Raw genomic sequence first — 21,443 nt, 5'->3', positions numbered from 1 at the left:
GCTGTAATACCCACCATGTATTCTAATTAACTCTAATTAAAACCGAGACATTCTTATCTCCCCTCCGTTTACACTATATCCATACACACCAATCCATCCACCCACGTCATGACTATCCATCCTACTCTAATCCACTCAAACCGATTCAAACTCTCCAACATACACCAACCTACCTTACCTCTCTCACCAATATTCACCAAACTCTTATTCACCCGAAATGCTTCCGGATGCCCTATAAATTACACACCCCTCTCTAACCAAGTCCCTTCAAATCAAGGTCTCTCTTCATCTCACCTCCTAATCTAATCAGGTAGACATTTTAGCCTATCCCAATCCTATTTTTCCGAATACCAAAACGAACCCCATTAACCTCTCCGCCCAATTATACCCGCTAACTCCCACCCAGCCCAACTCGCCCCCCTCGGGCCAGCAATGCTGGTGGCTGTAGTGGGGATTTAACTCCTTCTGCAGCGCATGCGCCGAAACCACAGACACAAACAAGGAGGGGGTGGGGGAAGGAGGAAGGAGCTTAAGACACTCCAGGAGAGTAGCGCGCACCCTCCCATTTTGGGCTCGCGCCGCTGCCGTTAAGGCGGGAACCGGCGTTATCTCTATGCCAGCGCGAGCCTCGCCAACCACCGTGCGCGCGGCTCCGGAGACTCGCGCTGGCGGCCTGAGCTCGCTCGCGCCGAGCCCGGACACTGCGCCTGCGCCGCGGCAGAGACTCGTCTCTACCGGGTCCGCTCCCCTCCGACACCCCGGCAACGCCGTCTCCTCACCCCTTTGAGCCGCTTGACCAGGGCACTCTTCTGCCCGCTCTTGGCCAGGCCACGCTGCTCCAGTGCGGCCTTCAGGTCGGTCACCCGCAGCGCCTGAAGAGGCTTCCCGTCCAGAGTCACCTCCTCCAGCTCCGCCATCTTGCGTGAGGTACTCGGGTCCGTCCCGACGGCTTCGGGCATCTTCGGTAATTTCCGCCAACGCCCTTCGAACGTACCGCTCTGTCCCCGCCCACTGCCATAGTCAACCCCACGATTACCACTCAGAACTCCCCGGGTTCCTCCGGGAATGTTCGGGTGTTTCCGCCTCTACGTCGGCACCAATCACTTTTTTCCATCCTCCCAGCCGCTCCCCCTCCCTCATCCTGCTTTCAGAGCTCGGTTATCTTCGTTCTACCGAAGCTTTGAATCGAATCCATTCGGAAGTCCCGACTCTGGCATAACCATGATCGGAGTTATTCGGCTCTCGCCGGACCTAAGGCTGAGGCGCTGAGGAGTTTGGGTGTTTGGGGCTGGCCAAGGACCGGAAGTGCGTGGGCTCCCTGGCTAGCCTTGCTTGGGGTTTTCAGGAAACATGGAAGCGGCGGCGGTAGTTGGAGTCTAAGCACTCTTGTGACGGCCTCTCGGTGCTCTGTGAGAGGAAAGGGGAGGTAAGCGGAGTTGAAGTCCCTCCTTTGGCCAGGTCAGACTCGCTGTTTGCGGGTCACCCTCGGCCGGCTAGCCTCCCGCTTCCCTACGGAAACAGCTGCCGCCTCCCATCTTATTAATCCCCGCCACTCCCTTCTGAGGCCGCGTTGTTCTTTGGGACCTGGGAATGCCACCAGGCTCCGTGGCCTCCAAAGTGGGCAAATGGCAGCACCGTGCCTTCGAACTCAGACTGAACTAATTCATGATCGTTGAACTCTAGTTTGCTCTGGAAGCCATGTCTCATGTCTCAAGTCTCGGGGAACGTTCTTCCTTTCCCTGAATGAAAGGGAATTAAGTTCTTCTAGGAGGAATTGCTTCTTGTAGGGCCACTGTGAAAAGAGCAACCTCTCTGGACTGTTTTGGCACTGACTTGATTTTAATTGCTTAGAGGTTCCTTTCTCGCTACAAATGCTGCCAACTTGCAGCAAACTTTACAAATAAAGTAGGCCATAGACAGTAGTAGTAGTAGTTTGTTTTCCGTTGTTAAAGATTCAGACCGTGGGACTTGAAAACTGTTCACGTTGGCTGACAATCCAGTTGCATTAGTGATGCCAATCAATGACAGGGCAACAGCAGGTATTATATTAAACATTAAGGAAAATTGTGCAAAGACATAATTGTCATGCATCTACAGCAGTATAACACTTAGATCCCTAAGCCAGCAAACCAAGTAGACATTTTTTCAGTCTTGAACAAACATGTGGCTTCTCTTGTTTTTCTTACTATGTTACCTTATTTTGGGCCAGGTACCCATCACTTAGTCTGCTCTTTAATTGTTCCTGGTGCTTTACGGGAAATATAAGGAAGTAATGGGTGTTATTGAGTTCTTGGCATATTTTAAAGGCTATATGCACATTGCAGAGAAGACACACACACACACACACACACACACACACACACACGTATATTCGTATTTTTTCCCCCTTTTTCAACACTGTTGATGGTTCTGGAATGATCAGCAGCTAGGCCCTGACAAGCTGAACGTACTAGATTAAAAAATGTACTTTTCATTTTAGGGAAGAGCTGATGGATCAACATTAGTCATTCTTTTTTCTTAATCTGGAACATGGAAATAGGCAGGAGAGAATGAACAAGAAATATGTTCGAGAAGCTGGAGTTAGCAAGGTTTAAGGAACATCGAGAGAAGAAGGAAAAAAAGAGGTGGAAGGGGCTCAAAAAAAACAAAACAAAACAAAACAAAAACTGTACCACAAAACTCCCAGAGCAAAGAAAAAATATGTAACAGGAATGTGCCTTGCAACCCTTGAAACCGATAATAAAGAAGCACAAAGATTTTTTGCTCAAAAATTCTCCCGTGTTGCCTCAGTAACAAGATGAAAACATTCAGGGAGACTTTACAGATGACATAGTTGTTGTCATTCAGGGAAAATGGCCAGAGGTAGATTATGATAGCATCGAAGATCTTGGAGAAGTGAAAAAGTGATTTTGAAAATTTGTATTTAATGAGCTGAACTGAGAGTTAATATAACCAAAGGCAGAGGCCTTTTGAAAAAATACGTGTTTATCCTACAGTAAAACTGAGGACTCCCCTCGCCCTTGGCATTTTCACTGTTCTGTACATGCCTGCTTGTTTGTTTTGTTTTTGCCAGAGTCTAATAAACGGGAGACTCATGCATGAGGTAGAATTTAGTCAAATAAAAATTTTTGGTCACTTGAAAAAAATTGTAGTTTTCAGATTATAAGAATGATAGAAACAGTAGTTGGGGAGAGTAATAGATTTGAAAAAGAGAGAGGAAGGTTGGCAAATATGAAATGAAGTTATTCTTGGATGATTTCTCTAAGGTAGGTGGATAATAACCCAAATAAAGGACCCTGTTATTTTCCTGTAAATTGAATTGGTGAAAGTAATTTTCTTTATAGATGCTGATTGAGTGTGATAAGATTCCTTGTTGGAAAGTTATATTTTGGTTGTTCTAGCTAGAGAGTATGTAACAGTGCTTTTATGTTTCAGGATGCCACTGGAATCATCATCTTCGATGCAACTATCCTCTTCTCCCTTACCCTTGGTGCCAGACAATTTTACTAACTCTTCCCCTCCCCCAATGTCTTACATCACTTCCCAGGAGATGAAGTGTATTCTTCACTGGTTTGCCGGTTGGTCAGGTCCCCAGCGTGAACGTTTCCTACAGGACCTGGTAGCTAAGGCAGTGCCAGGAAAGTTACAGCCACTGCTGGAAAGTCTGGAGCAGCTTAGTGTGTCTGGAGCAAACCGACCACCTTGCATCTTTGAGTGCCAGCTACGTCTTTGGGATCAGTGGTTTCGAGGTTGGGCTGAGGAGGAGCGCAATGAATTTGTCAGGCAGCTGGAGATCAGTGAGCCAGACTTCGTGGCAAAGTTTTACCAAGCAGTAGCTGCTACAGCTGGTAAAGACTGATAGTCATTAAAATCAAAGAAGATAAGCATAGCCGATGGAGCCGAAGCCACAACCTTACAGTGAGAACTTTGACTATATCACTTAAAGATCTGGGGATGGTATCTCAATCTGTTGATTGAACATGATGACCAATATAGGCCTGGTTATTTCGATGTTAACAGCATGTCACCTGGACTCCTAGTGTAAATGTTTTCCATCTAAGCAAATCCAGATCAGCAGTTTGCCTTATAGCTTGCTTCTTTTCAAGAGATGTCAAACCCTCAAGAATTTAATAGCTTCCTTTGCAACTATAACCAAAAGGCATCTACACATTATAACTGAAGTCTACTGCTGGCCCATGGGGATATAAAGTAGAGCCCTCCTACTCCAGAAACAGGAGAGAAAGGCAATAAAAGGTCATAGTTTTATAGTTGAGCTGGATTCAAATGGCTAGTTTCACCGCCCTTACCAGATTCTGGCATAATTATGTGACATCCTAACCACTAACTTTCTTGTGATGATTTAGTAAAATTATGGAAAAATCGGGAGGGTGGTAATGAGTTACTCCTTCCTCCACGTTGATGTTTGAATCCAAATAGCAATGACTTTTTTTCTAAAGCATATGTGATATCCTTGGAGCTGGTAGCAGATATTCTGTAAGTTTGCTCTGCAACAATATGAAAACAAGTGGCACTTTTTACAGGTTGAAGGTTTATTTTTTATATCAAAATAAAGAACGGATCTTTGGAACCATTAGTCTCTACCTTTTTTTCATTGCAAGCCTAATGTATAGTTGATATCCAGAGGAAAAGGCATTCTGAGAAAAGTAGAACTTAAGTATAGACAGTAGATTGGCCTTGCATCCAGTTGTCTTCCAAGAAATAATCTCTGTCCTGCCTTCATCATGCCCTAGTTAACATCATACCTCCCTTATTCCTCCAACTGGGCCCCTTGTGCCTTGGAGTTCTGATGAATGGTAAGGGGTGGATGGTCCCACCTGAAGAGTAGCTCGTTTCTGATAGATCATGGTTCCCAGTGCACCCACCAGGATGAGAAGCATTAGGCACAGTCCCATGGACAGACCTAGACAAGTCCTGGAGGGATTATGGCCTGAGGTAACCAGCAACCTGGGAACAGAGAGAATATTTGGCCTGGAATATTACCTAATTTAGGAGATGAAGGGCTTTACCTTTATTATAATACATAGAGCTCATGAAAATGTGCTTCATCTAAGCAGGCTAAACAGGAAATCAGTAAGAAGGACTGTAGAACCTGAAAGTGGGAATAAGATCAATATCCAAGGCTTCCAGCAACTTAGATTGTTGGAAGGAGACTTGGCAGTGAGGGAAATGGCTTAAGAGTTAGACTATGATGTTCAGGTAGCTAGACATACCTGCGTAGTACTTAAGAAAGGAAGGTGGCTGGGAACTCTATGTCCTAGTTATGGGGGAACTATTGTGGGAGAGAGAGGTGTCCTATAATGACAGGCCTGAGGTAATCATGCTAGTTAGGGATCCTTGTTTTCTGAAATGACTTTGTCTAGGACAGTATTGTATACACATGAATGGGTGCTTAATAAATGCAGTTTCAAACATCTGGCTTCTAGGAATGAAAAATGAAACCACATGGAATACTATCTTACTTGCTGTATTCTGTGGTAAAGCTGGCTCCTCCATAATAAACTTCTAGAGGCTGCTTCTGAAGAGTCAGAGTCAGAGCCCTGTGCAGCATACCAACTGAAGGCCCTTGGCAACCAGGGGACTTCCACATGCGCACGCTGAACACCAGACTAGCGGTAATTGAGGGGCTGTGGAAATAGCACCTAAATGGACATTTGGATTCTTAATGGAGGTATAGTTCCTGGGAGAGTTTATCTCATACAGGTGCAGGCTTAGGAATGGGATGAATAGAAAACCTCCAAAGGACAGTTGTGAAGTAAAGCAGGGGTCCCCAACTCCTGGGCTTGTAGTGGTCAGTGGCCTGTTAGGAACTGGGCCACACAACAGGAGGTGAGCTGCGGGTGAGCAAGAAGCTTCATCTATGTTTGCAAGTGCTAGCATCACTGCCTCAGCTCCACCTCACCATCAGGCATTAGATTCTCATAGGAGCACTGGTTCCTGATGCCAAAAAAGTTAGGGACCACCGAAGTAAAGGACTTAAGCATTCTCCCTGGCCCACCATATGTATCCTCAGCCTAAACTGAGCCTTTACCTTTCAACGCCTCCTCTGCTCACCAGAGCCTGTAGGACTGCTTCAGTGAACTCTTCTCTCTCTTCCTTCCCCAGGGAGTGGCCTGGGGCCCCAGCTAATCCTAAACACAGCTGGAATAAGAGGTCTTGGGTTGAAAGATTCACAGGTGGAGAAGTAGCAGCATCTGTATCTTCATTAGTCTGACACAGCCGACCCCGGGGACAGAAGAGAAGACCATAGTACCCAGGTATCTGCCAGGAAACATGTAGCAGGGTACAGTTAGAGCCTCAGTTACTTGTTCCAGCCCTCCTAAGGAAAGTGTACAACCTAGATCAGAGTCATGGGCTCAGTGGGTAGTTAGTAAAAAATGGACATAAAGCAGGTTGGATAGTACCACCATACGAGCATTTCCAAACTTCTTTTGCCAGTGTGCTCTAGCTATCTCACCTATGACACCCACCTGAATAGCACTTCCTGGAAGGCATGAGGCCCAAGGGGATCCCTCCACCTGCACCTTGTAAGCTCCCCGCTCTGTGCACTGATGTAAGTAGCATCGGCCAGTGAGTTCTGCTTCCTTCAGATGTGGGATGTGAGAGCGCTGCCTGGCCTTGTCCCCAGGGAGCAGTTGTGACGTGAGGTTGGCAAGGAAGCAACGACTCTGGGAATGGTAGATTTCCCCATGGGGATTCTCTGCTCCAGGTAGGAATCCATTTTCCTTCTTCCAGCATTCACTCTAAGGGCAGGGCAGAAGGTAGAATAGTGTTTGTCTCGATGCCCTAGAAGTTGACCCCTCTCCAGGCCCACTCAGTTTCACTCTCTGTTCTCTAGTCTACTCACCCTGTTGGCCAAGGGCTTATACATGCGGCAGCCTTCCAGCATGGGGTCTGAGGAGCACCTTCCCTTGTCCAGGTGCAGATAGTGACAGCCCAGTCCACTGTATAGAAGGGATGCTAGAGTGACACCAGAATCACAGACAGCTGCACGACCCCTCAGCCACTCAACACACACACCTGCCAGTACAGAAGAAGTCTGAGGAGCCAGTACCACATGTGGTCACCAGGCCAAATTCCAGGCCAGATCCTGCAGGAGAGTTAGGAAGAGAGAAAAAGAGCCCTCAGAACAAGTGGAGCCCCAAACATCTCTCAGTGCCAGCTATGCTTACAGCTCCCATTACATCTCAGCAGCAGATAACCCTTTCCAGCCTCTCTCACTTCCCGAGCTGACTTGGGTCATGAATGCCCCTCTGCAATTCTCCCTTATTTCTCACCCTGGCCCCACAACAGCTCCTCTGCAGCGCTGTAGTTGACTTGGTACCAGCCTGAGTCTTTGAAGGCAGCAAGAGTAATTGGGTCTAGTCGAGTGCGCTGGGCACCATTGAAGGTAGCAGTCATTATAGATCCCTGGAGCAGACGGGCCTCCCAGTGTGAAGACAAAGGGCCCTACTGAAAGATGTAGCTGTTTGCCACCTGGCTACTCCCTCTTCCTTCCGTCATCCCAAGGCGTTCTCATTCTTACCTCTTCTTCCAAGGGGACACCAAGTGAAACCCCTAGCACTCCCAAGTGTTTGGCCAGGCTGTGGCTAACAGTTGGAGTGGTGAGAAGCAGCTGTCCCCACTCATCTCGCCTTGTCACCTGTTGCCTTGTAGAACAGTTTTCTCGAACTGAGTACAGAAAGGGGAGAAGGTAATAAGAGGAAAAGAAAACTTAGGAAGGATGAGGTAGATTTGGGAGGAAGGAGTTCATGATATAGTAGTGATTCCCCCCGGTTAACACTGTGGGAAGATGTGTCCCTCGTTCCTCTCATTTACCACTAGGTCCTGAGGGGCAATCCCGCCACTTCTTGAAGAGCTGTCCAGAGAAACCCAGGGCATGGAGCAATTCGTGTAGTGTGGCCTAAGGACAAATGACTGCAGAATGAGGGAGACTGGATTTGCAGCAGGATTAACCAGACACTCTATACCCCTCTGCTAATCACTTCTTCCTAGAGCTTGAGGCACCTTCTATTTCAGCCTTAGAAGGTTCTTCCACTTCATGGGAAGCTTAGAGACTGCCCCACCTCCCCCAATCTGTCATCATGCAGCAGTCACCATGATGATGTCACTATGGCTGAGGCTGGGGCTGGTGAGATGCTGGGCACAGTAGACAATGGTGCCAGCAAGGGGTCTGTCTTCTGAGTCCAGCTGGCAGCAGGCAGCATAGGCAATAACAGAGGGCTGTGGATAGGTCAGGACAAGGTAGGGGCGGAAAGGAGAGAAGTGAGGTAACACAGAAAATAATCTTCCTGAAAATGAAAGACCAGGGGTGGTACCGAAGAATAGCTTAGGGGGTTTTTCACCCCCACCCAAACTTCATCAGCATGCCCCAAGTTACCCCAAGTAAGCACAGTTTAATAAAAACTGCTTTTATGCTCCTTGCCCCTTCCTATGACATTTACAATTAAGAGAGGCAGAGTAGGGAAAAGGGACTTGATTTGAACCTCACCTCTCGGTGGCACTTGGAAGTATGGGCAACCCGCACATAGAGAAGAAAATCAGCGTTTTGGATCCCAGGCCCATCTGGCTGGACCAGTTGTGGAGGACCCTGCTCTGGCCACAAGGCATAACCGCGGAGGTGGGCATCAGGGATCTGGGAGGGAGCAAGATCTGGCATTTAGATTAGCAGATGGGCTGGGAGATAGGACAACAGGAAACTGGGTACTAGGAGCGAGGGGCAAAGAGTCTCTGTCTTTAGTCTGCTTTAGTGTTGTCTAGGCAGCTGGTTAGAATAGGGAGATCTATACCCGCCTACACACACAAAGAATCTCTGATTTAATAAATTGCCAGTGGGGCGTGGGGAGGCGCTCAGGAATCTACATTCTTAGGAAGCACATTAAGTAATTCTGATGCTGGTGGTCTTGGAGAGGTCTAGGCAGGCTAGAGATCTTCAGACCCCCAAATCTGAGAAGTTGCTCTCACCTTTGCCCCCAAACAACTCTCTCCTTTGTACCCTGGGTTCAAGAGGCTACACCTGCCAAGAACGAATATCTATAGGTGAGCTGGAGACATTTCAGGGTAACCCTGAAGAGGCATTGTATACGTTGTCATGACATGAGCTCACCTGTGGTAGTTAGGAGTATCTGGGTCTCCCCAGACAGCATGGCAGTACTGTGCAGGGTCTCGACTCAGAAGCAGGGGTCCTTTCACTGGAGGCACTTAACAAAGCGAGAGGTCCATTTCACCTCAACACCTTAGAGCTCCAGGTCTTCTCCTGTGGTGGTCTCCTGCCCCAGCTCTCTCTGTTCCTCAGCGCTCCCTGACTCCTGCTTCCCCCCTACCCCCGCCCCACTCACCTGCTAGGACGCCCTGGAGTCGCTGAGCAGCCTCTCTCACTGCGGCCAGGACTTGGGATTCCCGACTCATCCCGTCTCCCTCCAGATCCCAAGCTCCATCTGACACAGGGTCTCTTACATAACAGGTTTGGATTCGGAGGGGTTGAGGATCACGGGAGCCAGGGAGGGTGAAGGAGGAAGAGCGGAAGTTTGAGGGAAGTTGGGGTAAAAGGGGCCTGAGAAGGCTCACAGACTTCTGTGTCTCATCATGTAGACATTTGCTTGCAGCAGCCCCCAGGAGTAGCAACAGCAGCAGCAGCATCTTCCAAGTGTTTTCTTGCCCTGGATGCTGTCTGCTGCTCCCTTATTCTGTGCCTCACTCTGGCTTTCCTTTCTTTACCGTCTCTCTGCATATCCCCTCCAGCACTCTTGCTTATTTTTTCAAGATTTGAGTGTTGTTGACTAAATCTACAGTTCCTGCCAGGAGGTCGGATGTGAACTACAGGGGCCAGAAGCTGCCTCCTCCGGATGTGAACTACAGGGGCCAGAAGCTGCCTCCTCCGGGGATACCAGAGGTGGAGAGCTCGGGGAGGGGCAGTGTTATTCCAGAGGCCTCAACTGACTTTTGCAAAGAGCAGCCTGCCCCGTCCACACAGGAACTCTCCTAACCCTCTTCCATCTCTCATCCTAACTCCCCTGCCGTTCTGAACGGATAACCTTGGAACCTTCCCAGAACTAAAATATAGGTGTTAATATATCGGTGTGTGTGTGTGTGTGTGGACATTCTTTGCTTCTTAGATGCCTGCCTAGCTCATGGAGATGAGCAAACAAGGTTCCTGTACCTCACTTGCCCCATGTCAGAGCCGGGTGGACTCTAAACTGCCAGATATTTAGGCATGTCCCTCATCCGTGTAGGGGACTTACTAGGTGCTCAACAAACACATGCCGGTTCACTGACACCGCCAGCGAGAGGCCGTTGTGTTAGCTCTGTGAGGCGTCACAGAAGCTACACGTAGGCTTGCCGAGGAGGGAAAATAAACTCAAAATGGACAGAAATGAAAGATGTTCAGAGATGTTCTTACCGAACTCTTGGAAATCCCTTTGTTTTCTTTGCTCCTGCTGTGCTTTCACATCCTGTTGTTCCCCTCACCTCCCAACACACACACTCCTTCCTTACCTGCTTGGCTAAATTCCTACCTTCCCTGTAATTACTCTGGGAAGCCTTTCTTAACATTTCCTGCCCAAATTCCACACCTGCCAACAGGGGAGGAGGACCTCTCCTCCCTGCTCCTAGCAGAACACCTGTCATCTTCCATTAGCATTGTTGGCCTAGTGGCTCTCCCTCCACATCCCCCACTCCTTCAAGGTGGGCCTGCCTCCTGGCTTTGTGTCCCCAGCACTCAGCACAGTCCAGAGGGCCTAGTCCTCAGTTTGTGGATGAAGGAACAGAACCTAACCTTATTTTTTAACTTTTGAAGAGGCAGGTCAGGGTGAAGTGACGTAAGGTAACGTAGCTAATTAGTGACAAAGGCTAGAGGAGGCTGAATTTTATATTTTTACATTCCAGAGCTGTGGCACGCACCATGCATTACAAGGGAGGTATCCAAACTCAGGAGCCAAACCAACTCTGCCACTTTCTATCTATGTAACTTTGGCCAAGTGCCTCAGTTTTTCCATTTGCAAGATAGGGATGATAATACTTGCCTGATAGGGTTGTGATGAGGAGTAAGATTTGTAAGGTGCTGACGACAGTGTCTGGCTCACGGTAAAAGCTAAGTCAAGAGTACATATTCTATAGACACTTAAGCTCAGAGAACTATTCTGTTCTTATCGACGTGTACAAATCTTTAGGGAATTCTTGTTCTTTCTCTAAGACGAACCTACTCTTTTTTTCTAAGTGTTGAAAGTCTTTTTTTTTCCGTCCTGGCTGAGCCGGGCAACCTGGGAATAAAACCTCCTGGGCAGGATTTGCCCGAGGGACCTCAGGTCTGCGTGGCTCCCTGCAGGTTTTCCGCCCGTCGCCTGTAGCCGCTTCTAATGCTTTGCTGCCCCCTTGTGGCAAGACTGAGGAGGGCGTGCCCTGCCAGGGTAGGGGTTCACCCTAACTTTGCACACGCTTGCAAGACTTCATACCATCTAGCAGAGGAAGCACAAGAAACACCTCTTGTTTCTTCTGCTGGAATACCCACCTCCTACCTTTGCCTGGCAAATTCTTCCTCATCTTTCAAGGTCCAGCTGAAAGGTTATCTGCCTGTTGACACTTTACTCCCCAGGCTAAGTTAGTTTGCAAATCCTCTGTTTTCCAGCAGCATTTCTTTCACATCTTGGAAAAAGCACTTATACTCTCCTGACATTTATTTTTGCGCTTGTTTCTCTTCTAGACTGTGGGCAGGGGCTGAGTCTGATTCATCTGTGCCTCTTTGAAACGTATGAAGTATGTTCAGAGGGATAATGGAGGTAAGATATGGAAGTGAGGATAGAGCCATGGGGGTAAACAGAGAGTGAGAATAATAATCATTTTATCGAACACTTCTTTTGTGCCCAGACGTTAGTTAAAGCACTTTAAACTCATGTAATCCTTTCAGCAACCTTACAAGGTAGGTGTTTTTATTGTCCCAATTTTACAACTGAGGCACAACAAAATTAGTCATTGTGGGTAGTGGTAAGTGTGGGATTTGAACCCATATAGTTAGGCTCCCAAGCATAGGCTTTAACTTACCTTACAGTAGTGCTGCTCAAGTGCACAGCACTGAAGAGAAATAAAGCGGTGATGAGAGGAACAGGACGAGGAAGATGAGGGTGAGGAGAGAAGGTGGAGAGAGGAGAGAGAATGGGTAAGGAGAGGGTGAAGGCGGTAAGAAGGTAGGATTAGACAGGAGAATAGAAGTTAGAGAGGATGGTGATGAAGATGCGAATGGGTGCATGGAGACAGGAAGTTAGAGGTGGATAAGGAGAAAGGATGTTGATGAGGAAAGGGTGGAGGCGAAAGAAAGGACGTGGAATGTGGGATTTGGGAGGTGGAGAGAAGAGAGCTGAGCAGAGCAGTCATCCTAGGTGGAGTATCCTCCATAGGGCTGCTCCATCCAGCATGCTGACCTCTCAGTTCCTTCACCCTTTCATCTCTAACATTCTTCTCCATTCCATCTTAGCAAACCACTCCTAGAGTCATGCCCGGAACCTTATCATCACCAGAAACAGCAGCACCTATGAAATAACTGAATCAAACATCCCACTCTCTGATACGATCTCCTTTCCTTATGGTTTGTTTGCTCAAGTCGACTCACTGCAGCTGTTCTACAAGCTCATTGAAGAACCACTGGCCCTTCCGGTCTTTTCATCTCTCCTTGTCCTCCATAGGTTCTAGGTTCGACACTAAATCGCTCTTTTGTAAGTGCCTTCAGCTTCCCTTCCCAGTCTGTCCTGTCCATCCTGCCTCCTTGGGTAAGCCCCACTTGCTCCCAAGCAGCTAAGAACCACTGAAGGAAATTTCCCCAGAGGACAGACTGTTGTCACTCTAAAATTTTCACCACTGACTTCAGCTGGGCACTCCTGAGTCAGAAATCTCGGCAATCAGCTCCCTCTTTCACTCTCCAGGATTTTACTCCTTCAAGCCTCCTTCTCTGAGCCTCCTGCTCAGTCACTTGCAGTCACCTCTTCTTTTTTTTTTTTTTTTAGGCGAGGCAACCCTTGGTCGACCCACAGATTGCAAGGACTTTGTCAGCTTACAGTCCCTTATTTTTTTTTATTATTTATGCCTACAGCACCTGGTCTTCCTAGGTGGTCTCCCATCCAAGTACTAACTGGGCCCGACTCTGCTTAGCTTCCAAGATCAGACGAAATCGGGCTTGTTCAGGGTAGCATGGCCATAGCCCAATCACCTCTTCTTTCACAGTGGAACAAGCCAGTCTCAGGCCTGCTACAAACCTGTTTGTATCTGTGTCTGCTGCCATCCCTTCTTTCTTGTCAGGAAAGGAAATGTGTTCTTCCTTTGGAGTCATTCCTGCCTCCGATGTTCCTCCCATCAGGGTGAGATGCTGCCTCAGCCCTTCTCTGACCTCATCTCCCCCCTCAGTCTAGTGTGCTGGCACCTCCTCAGCCTCTGTCACGGACTAGGAAGAACCTGCAGTGTGGGGCCTTTGCGTATACTTCCCTCTGTTGGGAACCCCGCTTTTTGCCAGACTAACTCCTACTCACCTTTTCAATACCTGCTTACGTGTTCCTTCCTCAAAGAAGCCTTTCTTGACACATTTAAATCAGATGCCTTTGTAAATATCTGTCATGGCCACCTTTTTACTTTTTCCACATAGCACTGTTCACAGTTGAGAATGACATTTATGTGTGAGATCCTGTTTGTCCACCTCACGAATTGGTAAGCCCCACAGGGGCAGGGACTGTCCTCCTTGATTATCTGTAGTTCCCATAACGAGCAAAGTACCTGGCCTGGAGTAGGTGCTATTAGGTATTTTTTGAGCCAATGAATGAATGAATGAATGAATGAATGAATGAGTGTGGTGAGAGGATAGGCGGCAGCTGTGGGAGGAGGAAAAGTGAGGATAGAAGATGGAAGGTGAGAGGACAGGGAGGGTGAGCGGGGAGGATGGAGATGAGGACAGTGTGAAAGGCGAGGCCGGGACGGAGGGGAGAAGTAGGGAGGAGAGGACTGGGTCTTCTCTGGGCCTGAGTGAGGCTTCCAGACCTCGGGTGGGCTCCCCAGGAGCTCTCTGTCTCTTAGCCCTGCTGCCTGAGAGGTCTGAAGGCAGAGCCAGTAGGCGGGGCTAGACTTTATCTTGGGGTGCAGCCCTAACCTCAGATGGTGACAGAGCTGGAGCTCGCAGGGGTTTTGCAAACCGTCCCGATTGCAGCAGGCCAGCAGTCTCACTCGGGACAGGCGGGTGGGGCCTGAGCTTATCTCCCAAGTACAGTCCTAACCTCAGATGGTGACAAAGCGGGAGCTCGCAGGCATTTTGCAAACCGTCCCGATTGCAGCAGAGTTGGATGGCATGGCCAGGGGTGACAGTGCTAGGTGTGGGAGCAACAGGAGTTTGGACAGTTTGGGGCTGGGTTCGGGATGAAGCTTGGCTTGTGGGGCATGGGGGATGGATCCGATCTACACATGGCTTGCCTCTACCTACCTCCGATCCCTGCTTCTGCAGAGGGGCGGCTATAGCTCTGGAGGTGGGCCTCTCGGTACTAAGAGGCTTTCATTTCCCCAAGTCTCAGGACCCTCCCATGTCTCCCTGAAGTCAGAATTAGTGGCCAGTTGCAGCGATTTTCCTCTGAAAATACCCACCACCTCTCCATGGGATAGTTTTGGGGAATTTCTTATGTGCCACTGAAGTTTTTCAGAGGTCAGGCCAGACCCGCTTATAAGAGTAGCTGACAGGGGCCAGCCAGGAGTCCCACCCAGATTGGACCCTTCCTACTTTGGAGCAAACCAGACTGAGTCCTGGGAGGAGAGAGAGGTCTGCCTGCCGGGGGCCGGTGAGGGTGATGGGAAGTGACTGGCTTGTGGAAGAGGAGGTGCACAGGCCCTCTGCCAGCCCTGGTTCTTGTTGCCTCAGCATCAACCATACAGCCCCTTTCACCCCACAGTCCCCTCACTGGCACGGGGCAGGGTAGGGGGTGGAGGTGAAGAGGCCCCTTTCCACCCCATAACCCCAACCGGGATCTTGCAACACTGGGATGGGGGCCCTGGGGGCCCGGGGAATGTGGCAATCCGTAGGGGGTGGGGTGGGGAGGTGTGCAGGAGCAGGGGGAGCAGCTTTCACAAGCAGCCTCCACCACGGACTGACCTTGGCAGGCTCACCTTGGGCAGCTTCCCCGCTTTGGCCTATCTCCAAACAGCCTTCTTTCTTGGCCTCTTCCCTGGGGCCTGAGATCCTATCTCTCAGCACAGGACTCTCATCTTGGTGCCCATTTTTGCTCCCGAAGGAAAAGTGGGCCCGAGCTGTGGATTCTAAAGCAATAGGAATGCATGTGTGTGCTGTTTGCACCTTGATTTGCCGATTTTCCCCAGTTACCATGTCCTCAGGTCTCCAGCCTTTCCCCAAGCAGGAGCGAAGCTAACTGCTCTCCCTTCCTGGGGGGGTCCTTTCTGCCATCTGCTTTGCCTTCACTGGGAACAGAACCAAACCTGCTGTTCATCCCACCCCTGCTTCTTAGGGACCGTTCCCCCGGCAGTGAGAATAGGAAGAGTGTCAGTTGTGATTCCCTTCTGGAGGGAGGGAGGCATTTTTCTTGCTTTTCCCCTTCCTTCTCCTTTCCATTCTGCCAGCCTTACATGGCTTCCTTTCTTCTACTTGATCACTCCCCACCCCCAACACACACACCTTAGGACCTTGGCGTTTGCTCTTCCCTCTGCTCACCCTTCCCTAATTTAATGCACAAGCATCTGCTCCGCTTGAGTACAAGGTCACCCAGCTGCAAAATAGCTCACACTCCTGAGCTTCTCCATCCCCCCAGTGAGCATATTCAGATGGAGTAATTAATGAATTTAATGAAGGTACTTTATAGAGGTATGAAAGAAGATTAAGAGAAAACAGCACGGAGAAGTGAAGTAGGGCTGGTCACAGCAAGCGGGAGCCATAACCACCCGAGGTCATTGAGGCAGAAATCCTGTGAGAGGGAGCTGTGGAAAGTACCTGTCCTGTCAGGGAAGGGTTGGGGACAAGCACCTAACTTCACTCTCCTATCCCACCTGGAACACAGCAGGATGACCAAGGAGGAGCAGAGGACGCCATCCAGCACACTTGTTTCATTCTTTTTTCTTCCTTCGGCTAAGAGCTGGGTTTATCTCGGATGCCACAGCAAGGGCCTGACACAGGAAAGATGCTTGTTGGATAAGCTACTTTGGCTCAAACCGTTTGAGGTCAGGTTAAAAGCCTCATTCAAAAGGTGCACTTCTGGTTACCCGTCATCTCCCAGTGATACGATCTGCCACAGAGGATTGGGGTGTCCTTGTCACTCCGTGATATACTGGGGCCAGGTGTGCCCTTGTCTTTCAGTTGGGTTTCGGCTCTTCTCCAGTCCTGGTGCCAGCCACCCACCCTGAGGAGCCAATGGGACAGTGGGGGCTGAGAGGAGACACACTTCAGAGCTGTGGGAAAGAAGCTTGGGGTTGATGCTGAAGCAACCCAGGTCGCATCATCGAGAATCTTGAAAATAAGTCAAGGGGCAGTGGTCTTGAGCTGAGAGGGGGAAGTCTGGAGGTTGAGTCACTCAGCATGTTCCTCAGTACATCTCCCCTGGGTCGCACCCCCCACCCCCTGCCTATACAACACTTCCCCTGCTGAAAGGAAGGCAGGATTCCAGGCATCCACAAAGGCTGCTACTCTTCCAAAACCCGGCTCCACCACCCTCCCCCCACTCCCCACCCCTCAGATGAAGGAATAAACCACCTAGCGAGGTTCAGATCTGTCTACCCAAACCAGACCTGGGGTGGGGGATATAGACACCGATGAAGGAGAGATGATGCCTGAGAGACACTGAGGCAAAGCCAGGAGAAGGTCTGGGAGCTGGGCAAGGCAGGCACAGTGCACACGGATGCCCAAGACATGGGAAGGTTTTGACACTGGAGATGTGGAGAGAGAGAAAACAGGGAGGACCCAGACTCCAGTCTCTTTGTCTCTCAGTCGGTTATTCCTTAATGTCTAACTCAGATTTTCTCAGCAGTGGCCTACAAGTCATTGGTGACCTAGGACAGACTCTAACTAGCCGGTGTTGTGTCTCCTGCCTTGTCTCTGTCTGGCATCCCTGATCGTGTACAAATGGGATTTCAGTGTCGCACCGTGCTGTGCCCCTCCGAGGGAAGGTGTGAGCTTGGTGTAGAGAGACAGGTGCCCTGTGCTGGGATAGTGAAGGGACTGAGTGAGCTTTGGGAGAGCGCCTCTTACCCGCTCTGGCCCTCAACTGCTTTATCTACAAAATGTGGCTCACACTATCTCGCTTGTCTGAGGGCTAAGCCCACTGGATGATCTCTTGAGGTCTTTTCCAGAACCTCTTGAGATCTGTGATTTTATGGAGCCAATTTTGGTTCTGCTTCTATTGAATTGCGTGACTCTGGGTAAGTCTTTTTCCCTCTCTGAGGCCCCAGTTTCCTTACCTGCAAAATGAGAAAGTTTAGATGAGATCTCTGAGATCCTTTTGGGTCTAGCAAAATGGAATAACAACTACTCACGCTAACCCCTCTCCAGGCCCCGCTTATCTATGAACATGACAACACAATCAGGTGGGGGCTGTCACTACTGCTATTTTGCAGATGAGGAAACTGAGGCACAGATAGACAGACATAAATGGCTCGAGGTCACACAGCTAGTAAGTAGCAGAGGGAGATTCAAACTGAGGCTCTCGAACACTGTTGTTACTATTAGACTTCTTAGGTGAGAGTTTGCCTGAGAAAATGCTTTGAACGTGGGGTTTCCCAATAGAGTCATCCCACAAACACTCAGATCTTCATGGTTTAGTCACCCTGCCCTGGAGATGAAGGGCAAAGATGAGAGTGGGTGGGAGGGAGCCATGGGAACCTGTCAGTCTGGCAGACCGAAGCTGTGGATCTGGATAGAAGGGATCGAGTCCTGGATCAAGAGCTAAGGGACCACAAATATGGCAGAGCCATCTGGAATTTTTCCTTGGTCACCTGGAGCAGGAGCACCCAGACTGATACCTCAGAGAACAGGGTTGGGGTCAGCAGGCCTGGGCATAAGGGCCTGGGTGGTGCTGGATCTCCCTCCAAGCCACAGAGCTCTGTTAGGACAGTAACCAGAGAATGCTCCAGGTCCTGTGGGGTGGCAGTGGGGGTGACAGCTGTGTCTAGGGGACAGAGTGGGCGAGGTTGGGGAGAGAACAGAGTGACAGATACATGGTCTGGCCAGGTGGTATCTTGGGGGAGAACTGTGGGCAGTGTGTCGGCCCACACCTAACCACATGCATTCCCTGTCCTTGGAGCTTGAGCCACACTGTCATCATCACACACAATACTACTACCACACACACAGGTCCACAGTCCAGCCTCAGCATCGAATCATATAGTACAGTTTTATTCAGCACAGAATCATAATGCTGAGGCCTGCCCTCTTCCCTTGCCACCCGCTGCCATTTGTCCACGGTCTATGTCTCAGGCGTCGCCTGGGAGGGGCTCTAGAACCCCAGCAGAGAGCTGGGGTCCCGAGGGTCAGGCTGGGCCACGGGGCTGGTGCCCACAGTCTGCGGCGGGCTCAGCTGCAGCCCCCCACGCCCTTGATGAGGTTGGCGGCCTCCGGGATCTGACGGAAGAGGTTGCGAAGGGTGTCCAGCTCCTGGGTCAGCTGCTCCACGCGGCTGCGGAGGCGCTCGTTCTCCGCCATGTACTCCAGCACCTTCTGCTGCGTCTCCAGAATGCGCCTCTTGGCCTTGTCGCGACTCTTGCGCACGGCGATGTTGTTGCGCTCCCGCCGCAGCCGGTACTCCAGGCTGTCCTTGTTCACCGCCTTCTTGCCCTTGTGCGAGGGGCCCGCTGGAGAGGGCGCCTTGAGGAGGGGGCTGCAGGGGGCTGCGGCGGTGGCCAAAGGGGCCTGGAGGGGAAGGCACAGAGGGACAAGAGATGAGGGCTGGCCAGGAAGCAGAGCGAAGGCAGTGAAGAGTGCCCTTGGGCATGGAAGCGATGTGGGGTTCAGAGCCAGCTCCTGGCTGACGGTCAGAGCAGCCATTGCACTGACAGATGCATGGGGTCCCTGCTCTCACCAAAACTCTCCTTCATGTTCTCACACCATCTGAGGACACTTTCTTGCAATCTATATCCAGTCTCCAGTTCTATGATCAGCAAGCATTTCCCCTTCTAGAAGCAGGCGGCATCTAGAAGCAGGTAGCAGAGAAACAGGAGGGGGCTGGCGGGCAGTGGAGAAGCTGGTGGAGGGCCCGAGGTCAGGGCTGGGAAGCTGGTCACAGGGACTGCAGGACATGGTGGGGTTCAGGGTGGGAGTGAATTCAGAGAGAAGCAAAGCAGGGTCACGGTTGGGTGGTGGGCACAGGAAGCTTTGTGCCCACGGAGAGACACCAAACACAGACCTGTCAAAAGTGTAAGCGGGTAGCTCGGCATACTCCCATGCACGGGGGCCTCTCTCCAGCCCCTAGAAGCCAAGGAAGAGAATCGACCTGCTCTTACCTTGAGGACACGCAGGGGCTGACTGGGTGCTGCCAGGGCCGGGGTCAGGTGCATGGCTGTCTGCCCACAGTGTGCCACTTGGTACTGCAGAGGATTGTAGCTGCCGCGGCTGGCCCCTCGGCTGCCCTCCGGCCCCCGGGGCTCCTCCTTCACAGCCACGGCCCTGGGGTCATAGCTCCCTGGACTGCTGTAGATGCCAGGCCCCAGTGCCTTCCTGTCGGGGCCGAAGGTATGTGGGGGGTAGGAGAAAGGCCGTGGGTCAGGCGGCAGGTAGTGGGGGAAGGCAGGCGTTCCGGGGCCCTTGAGGCCTCGGGTCTCCGGTGCCGGCTTCACAGCGAAGAGGTCGGAGAGGAGCTGCTCCTCCCCAGACTCGATGTAGGCAGAGAGGTCGATGGAGGCCTCATGATCACACATGTCCCCCAGCTCCCCAGGCCCCGCTCGGGCCCCTGAGAACTCGAGTGGCTGCTGGCCAGCTCGGGGCTCACACTCGTAGTAGGTCCCGTGAGACATTGCCGGCCCGCCCCCTGGGCTCCCCGCCCCTGAGCCCTGCTCTTGGGGCACCCTTGGGATGCTCGGCCTGACCTCTCTCGGTCTCCCCCTGTCCTAGATCTGCCCTAGATCTGCCCTCTCGGTCTCCTCCGTCACCCACTCCTGTGTGGCCTCTCTCCTCCCTCCTCTGCTGTTTCCTTTTCCTTCCTCTATAGTCAATGCCCTTTTCTCTTCCCTTTTTTTCCCCCCTCTCTCCCTGGGGTGACTCAGGGAGGGGCAGGGCGCGCCCTGAGGGAGAGATGCAGGCCTTAGAGAAATGGGGCCCCGGCCTATTTAGCGGTTGGGGCACTCTCTGGTTAGGATCCAAGCCAGAGTTCGGAGCCACCAAGGATCTGATGCTTCTGGGAATGCCTCTCCTGTCCCTGCTGAGTCCAGGGGAGTCCAGAGTCCTTGCTCAGAGCAGCACCTCCCTCTGAGTGTCCTCCTCTCTCCGACTTCCAAAATGTTCTGTGCAGAATGAGCTGCCAAGTCAGAATGGACTGAGAACACCTTCCTCCAGTGCCGACCCCCAGCCTGGGCTGAGCTCCTCCCTTGACACGCTTCCCTCATGGTACCCCACAGGGCTGGGCTCCACCCACCCCCAGGGGCAGTCAGTTCCTTTTGTAGCCCCACCTCCTAAGACAACCTCCTGGGTGAAGTCCAGTGGGTGTTTGAGGGGTTCAGGAAGTAGCGATAGGTCTGGGGCCCAGCCATACACGGGGCCGGTGTCATGGTGCAGGGCATGCTCATTTGCTAGGTTTTTGCACAAAATCTGTGCAATAGCCAAAATCCTCATATGTTGCCAGTCCTGGCTGGCTCTAGCAGCCTGGCACTGTTCCTGAGTGCCCAGGCTTAGCTGAGGTGACCGGTAAGGACTTGGGCCCTGTGCCCCAGGCCTAGGCAGGCTGCCGCCCCAGGAACCTACAGTTGCACTCCTCTGGTGGCTCCAGAACCAATCTCTTTCAGCTGTCCTGTGCTGCCAGAGCCTCAGGCTGGCACTCTGCCCCACCCTGGTCCTGGGGCTCTGCCCCGTTTCCTGTGCCTCGGCCGCAGGGCTCAGGCACTTGCTATAGCTCGGTTTGCTGTCTTTCCTTCTGCATGGCCGTTCTCTGACCTTGATGTGTGTCTCTTGGGTCCACTTCCTCTTGTGAGCCTTGAGAAGTCCTGTCTTTTGTCATCACCTCTTCCTGGGGCTCTGTTTCAGGGTCTTAGGAGAAGCCCAGGACTTGCTCTCTGCATTTTTGGTCTCATGCTGGGTCTTCTCTCTCTTCCTTTTTTTTTTCCCCCTCTGGGAACTCTTCGCTCTCTTCTGTCAGAGGCACTGGCTATGACCCTGCTTTTATCTGTCCAATTTCATCTATAAAAGGGACTATAGGTCTAGTGAAAAGGAAGGGACACATAGAAATATATCACCGGCTCTTTTATAGCCAACAAATGCTGTG

At 51.0% G+C, this 21,443-nt stretch overlaps 4 protein-coding genes and 1 pseudogene across 13 annotated transcripts in view; 1 reads left to right on the top strand and 4 right to left on the bottom strand.

The window, feature by feature from the left end:
- The window catches only part of ACIN1 (apoptotic chromatin condensation inducer 1), a 30,588-nt gene extending 29,473 nt beyond the window's left edge, over positions 1-1,115 (bottom strand). For 7 of the 9 annotated variants that reach the window (XM_039851549.1, XM_039851556.1, XM_039851553.1 and 4 more), the window contains exon 1: positions 780-1,115. In XM_039851549.1, coding sequence (XP_039707483.1) covers positions 780-959 — 180 coding nt within the window. In that variant the 5' untranslated portion in view covers positions 960-1,115. The remainder of the gene's footprint in view (positions 1-779) is intronic. The other 2 variants (XM_039851580.1, XM_039851581.1) reach the window with 2 other exon arrangements.
- CUNH14orf119 (chromosome unknown C14orf119 homolog) lies at positions 826-4,588 on the top strand. 2 transcript variants are annotated; one of them, XM_039851671.1, is made up of 2 exons: positions 826-964; positions 3,436-4,588. In XM_039851671.1, exon 2 carries the CDS (start codon positions 3,437-3,439, stop codon positions 3,857-3,859), a length of 423 nt encoding a protein of 140 aa, XP_039707605.1. In that variant the 5' UTR covers positions 826-964; position 3,436; the 3' UTR covers positions 3,860-4,588. The 2 variants fall into 2 exon arrangements, with proteins under 2 accessions (XP_039707605.1, XP_039707596.1); XM_039851662.1 differs by lacking the exon at positions 826-964 and adding an exon at positions 1,240-1,426.
- Positions 4,589-4,757: 169 nt separating this feature from the next.
- Positions 4,758-9,730, bottom strand: CIROP (ciliated left-right organizer metallopeptidase). The gene is given in 14 exon segments (XM_039851682.1): positions 4,758-4,965; positions 5,481-5,660; positions 6,050-6,279; positions 6,489-6,761; positions 6,866-6,962; positions 7,039-7,108; positions 7,296-7,470; positions 7,544-7,689; positions 7,837-7,921; positions 8,116-8,346; positions 8,510-8,653; positions 8,983-9,034; positions 9,125-9,209; positions 9,357-9,730. Coding segments are annotated over 14 exon segments (2,277 nt in total). The 5' UTR covers positions 9,658-9,730.
- A 3,357-nt stretch (positions 9,731-13,087) lies between these two features.
- LOC120594240 (uncharacterized) lies at positions 13,088-13,206 on the bottom strand (annotated as a pseudogene).
- A 5,143-nt stretch (positions 13,207-18,349) lies between these two features.
- CEBPE (CCAAT enhancer binding protein epsilon) lies at positions 18,350-20,674 on the bottom strand. Its single transcript, XM_039851548.1, has 2 exons — positions 19,474-20,674; positions 18,350-18,883 (listed from the first exon to the last, which is right to left on the bottom strand). The coding sequence occupies exons 1-2, from the start codon at positions 19,981-19,983 to the stop codon at positions 18,548-18,550; spliced, it is 846 nt and encodes a 281-aa protein (XP_039707482.1). The 5' UTR covers positions 19,984-20,674; the 3' UTR covers positions 18,350-18,547.
- Between the last annotated feature and the right edge of the window lie 769 nt (positions 20,675-21,443).

The sequence above is a fragment of the Pteropus medius genome, unplaced genomic scaffold (genome assembly GCF_902729225.1).
Source record: "Pteropus medius unplaced genomic scaffold, Ma_sr-lr_union100, whole genome shotgun sequence".
NCBI lineage: Eukaryota > Metazoa > Chordata > Mammalia > Chiroptera > Pteropodidae > Pteropus > Pteropus medius.
Note: the sequence above shows the minus strand (reverse complement) of the source record. Positions and strands in the feature narration are given on the sequence as shown.

Coding starts and splice junctions, on each gene's coding strand:
- CUNH14orf119 (XM_039851671.1), top strand. CDS start 3,437: ATGCCACTGGAATCATCATCTTCGATGCAACTATCCTCTTCTCCCTTA.
- CEBPE (XM_039851548.1), bottom strand. CDS start 19,983: ATGTCTCACGGGACCTACTACGAGTGTGAGCCCCGAGCTGGCCAGCAG. Junction 18,884..19,473: donor AGCCCCTGCGTGTCCTCAAG/GTAAGAGCAGGT, acceptor CTTCCCCTCCAG/GCCCCTTTGGCCACCGCCGC.